Here is a 4,221-nt window from a genome sequence, read left to right on the forward strand (position 1 = left end):
TATTAAGACTACTTTGGATTTTTTTTTATCTACAGTTATGATTACTTACTGGGAAAAGCACTTTCACAACTTAGCTGAGCTCTTTTAAATTTAACATTATTAAGAAAGAAAACAAATTTTTGACAAAAATATTCAGTATAGATCCTCCTGAGACCTGTCAGCGTGATGTTAAGGACATCTGTTTTAGACCAGTTGTCCTCATTCAGAGGGGCTAGATTTTAAATTTATTTTAAATAATATTTATACATCTTAACTCTTAATTGCTAAAAAAAACAAAACATTTTTATGTTTAAATGGTTTTACTAATCCTAAACAACTAGAGGGAATTAAAAATGCACATCAAGTAAAAACTTGAGACTAAAAAGAATAAACCTGTCAGGCTAAGGTGGTCCATTGAGGTGGAACACCAGTTTTTTTAGGGGTGGCTATTGCCCCACAAAGCCCCCACTTGGTGGAACCCCTGTTTATATCACAGATACTTCCATATTGTCAAAAAAAGAGGTAAAATTACAGCAGAGCTCCTAGTGGGGGAAGTTATGTAAAGGTCATGGATGTTTTCACTGATTAATGTTAAATGAATATAGAACCATGTATATGAAGACAAGAGAGTCTTTTTGTCGACTCAGAGAGGAGTCTGATAACTTCTGACACCTTCAACAACTGTGAGCTGTGAAGCAGAGGTCGTCTTGACCTCGTCTGTCTGCTACCAGGTATTTAAGCTTTATCTAACTCGTTGTCCGCAGGCAGACCTTGGACCGGAGCGACATGTAACATCTTGTATGCCTGTTTTCAACGCTGCACCCCCTTACAAGAAGTAAACTGGGTTGAAAAATCTTCTTGGATCCTTCTGCACGGCTTGTTTGATTAATGAGTTGATGATAGGATAATTAAATTATCCAGAAGCTCCAATAAATATTTTAAAATGTTGTCTGTGTTGTGAAAGGAGGCTCCCACAGATAAATGTGTCCTACCAGCACAGCTGGCTATGTTGCAGGACTCCCAGCGTGTTTCTGCGTCGGTGGTGTAACACCAGGGTCCGTCACTGTCGCCGTCAGGGTTTCTGCAGAAGTTAGACTCCAGATCTGCCATGGGAGACGTCTGTGGTGTGTAGCTGCGGCCAACAGAAACAGGAAAGTCAGTAAAGGTGTAATATGATGTGTGAAATTAAATGGCAGTGTGTGTGTTCGTACTTGGGCCTGTGTGGGAACTTTGCATCCCAACTTTGACACAACTTTCCTGATTTTGTTTTGCTTTTCGTCCCTCTGTAATCTGTTCCTGTTCCGTTGATGCACTCCAGGAGGTATTCTAGAAAAGAACAAAGCGAAGGCAGATTTCTTTTTGACCATTTCATTTGATTCATCCCACACAGGGAAGTTTTAGCCCCCCAAAAAACAGAACTGATGTTTGACTTGTAATCGATCTCTGGTGTGTTTGCAGAACCAGTCCAAAAATCCCAGATCTTACACCACAGGCTAAACATTAACCCCAGAGACACAAAAACACCAGATACTGCATTAAAAAGTGGTAAAAGGTAAAGAAAAGGGACTTGCTGTTTTTTTCATATAAAGCTGAGCTTTGCCGCCGCATGACGAGCTCTGTTTTGGAGTTGGCTGCTGCTGTCCAACACTCCTGGTCCTTCTCAACGTACACAAAAGCCCTGGAAAATAAAAAGTTAAAAACTGTATCAACCTCTGCTGTGCAGCACACGCAGAACGATTCAGAAGGGTGAGCTTACTTGCAGGTGAAAGATGTTTCTGTGTCACATTTGGTGGCGCAGTCGGTCACCGTGTTGACGGTGTACATTCTCTTGTGGAGCGAAAGCACCCACGCTCCTTCAGTCTTAGCGTAGCCGTCCACATCAGTACCACAGACTGGAGACAGGAGGGAAATTAGCCAAAATGTAAACTGCAGGTTTGCATCAGTGGCAGGCATTAAGGTTCAGGTTGGGTCGTGCAGTTTGTAAATGCTTTTGGTCAACGATATGCAAATAAAGTAAAGACTGCGTTAATTATATCCATCCATCATCTTCCGCTTGTTCCAAAGTCAGGTCTCAGGGGGCAGCAGCTTGATCAGGGAGGTCCAGACATCTCTTTCCACATCCACCTCTTCCAGCTCTTCTGGGAGGATTCCAAGGCGTTCCCAGGCCAACCAAGAGACATAGTCTCTCCAGCGTGTCCTGGGTCTTCCCTGGGGCCTCCTCCCAGTTGGACATGCCCACAGCTTCTCCCTAGGGAGGTGCCCAGTAAGCATCTTGACCAGATGCCCGAACCACCTCAACTGGCTCCTTTCAATGTGGAGGAGCAGCAGTTTTAACTGAACTTCTCACCTTGTCTCTAAGAGAGAGTCCAGCTACCCTGCAGAGGAAACTCATTTCAACCTCCTGTATCCACGATCTCATTCTTTTTGTCACTACCCAGATTCATGACCAGAGGTGAGGGGAGGAACGTAGACCAACAGGTAAACAGAGAGCTTTGCCTGACAGCTCAGCTCCTTCTTCACCACAACAGAGTCCACAACACTGCAGACGCTGAACCAATCCGTCTATCCATCTCACGCTCCATTCTTCCCTCAATCGTGAACAAAATCACGAGATACTTGAACTCCTCCACTTGGGGCAAAACCTCACTCTCGACCCGAAGAGAGCAAGCCACCCTTTTCTGACTGAGGACCATGACCTCAGATTTGGAGGTGCTGATTCTCATCCCAGCTGTTTCTCGCTCGGCTGTGAACCGCTCCAGAGAGCGCTGAAGGTCATGGCACAGAGACGACAACAGGACCACATCATCAGCAAAGAGCAGAGATGGAATCCTGAGACCATCGAACCGAACGACCTTCGCCCCCTGGCTGCACCGAGAAATTCTGTCCATAAAAGTTATGAACCGAATCAGTGACAACGAGCAACCCTGGCTGAGTCCAACTCCCACCCTGAAGGGGTCCGACTTACTACCAGCAGTGCAAACCAAACTCTCTCACCGCTTGTATAGGGACTGAACAGCCTGTAACAATGGGCCCCCAATCCCATGCACACGGAGCACCCCCCCACAATGCACCCTGAGGAACACGGTCCAACGCCTTCTCCAAGACAAAACACATGTGGACTGGATGGGCAAACTCCCATGACCCTTCGAGGACCCTAGTGAGGGTAAAGAGCTGGTCCAGTGTTCCATGGATCAGCTTAATTATATTCACGATGTGGTAAATTCAGAATTCTGGCCTGTAAAATAACAAAATGCGCGTCCTGTTAGAAGTTTGTTTTGTTGCATTTTTCATTGCGTTTGGTTTGTTCCTGCGTTTTCAGCCATTTCTTCCTCAGTTCAGCTCTTAAGGCAGGTCTATGTTCCACGAGAAGTGAGACACTGTCGCACAGCATGGGTGTGAAATTACTTTTTTGCTAGAGCCCGTTTTGCACATTGCCATTCAGAAGTAATTTTTAAATTTTATTTATCTTTATTTAAAGAGGCAAATCCCACAGATCTCTTGCACAAGAGGGTCTGAAGCTACCTAACATGACCGGAGTTACTGGAGAAAAGCCATGTGAACATGTGGAGAACATACAAACTCCACACAGAAAGACCCCAGGCCTAAACAGGGGATTGAACCCAAGACCTTCCTGCTGTGAGGTAACAGTGCTAACCACTAATCCACAGCACTGCCGCTTCTCACAGGGTACGTGTTAAGTTTTGTGCGATTGGTCAGAACTTTGTGGGCGTGTTCGCTGCTCCCTGCTGCACACCTGCTGGCCGAGGCTATTGGAAAATACAGCCGTCGTTACAATTGTTCCAGTAAGATAAGAATGAAATGTATCGTTATTGTATGTCTTTGAGTGAGTGAATGTGAGACTGAGGTTGGGATTGTGTGATTGTGTCTGTGTATGAATGGGTATTTGTTAGGCCGAGACTCGGACTGCCCCCTCTTTGATACAACTGGGGGTGCTTGGCATCGCGCCCCTATTGCGCGGCCCCCTGGTGGGGTGTGCCCTTGCCTGCCGGCGTGCTTGGGGCCCTTGGTGTCGGGGGCTGGGCGCTTGGGCATGTGTCGGCTCGGCCTGGTGTCTGCCTGGTGGGGCTCGGGTCCTCTGGCCCTGTCGGGCCTTGGCCTGGGTGGTGTGAGTCCTCGGTGCCCGGGCCTCGGTGCCCGGACCTGGACCTACATCGGTGCGGCGGGTTCCGACGGAGGCCTATGAGTTTGTCGCTGTTGGCCCCGGGGGGTCACTGTATGTGG

General features: G+C 47.0%; 1 protein-coding gene across 1 annotated transcript; it reads right to left on the bottom strand.

Moving 5' to 3' along the window:
• Window positions 1-971: 971 nt before the first annotated feature.
• On the bottom strand, window positions 972-1,871 carry LOC119418643 (plasminogen; the record flags this gene model as incomplete). Its single annotated transcript, XM_037685971.1, is given in 4 exon segments — window positions 972-1,111; window positions 1,191-1,305; window positions 1,551-1,657; window positions 1,736-1,871. Coding segments are annotated over 4 exon segments (498 nt in total), but the record flags the coding sequence as incomplete, so codon positions are not given.
• Between the last annotated feature and the right edge of the window lie 2,350 nt (window positions 1,872-4,221).

Source organism: Nematolebias whitei, chromosome 12, assembly GCF_014905685.2.
Source record: "Nematolebias whitei isolate Nwh7 chromosome 12, NemWhi1, whole genome shotgun sequence".
Taxonomy (NCBI): domain Eukaryota; kingdom Metazoa; phylum Chordata; class Actinopteri; order Cyprinodontiformes; family Rivulidae; genus Nematolebias; species Nematolebias whitei.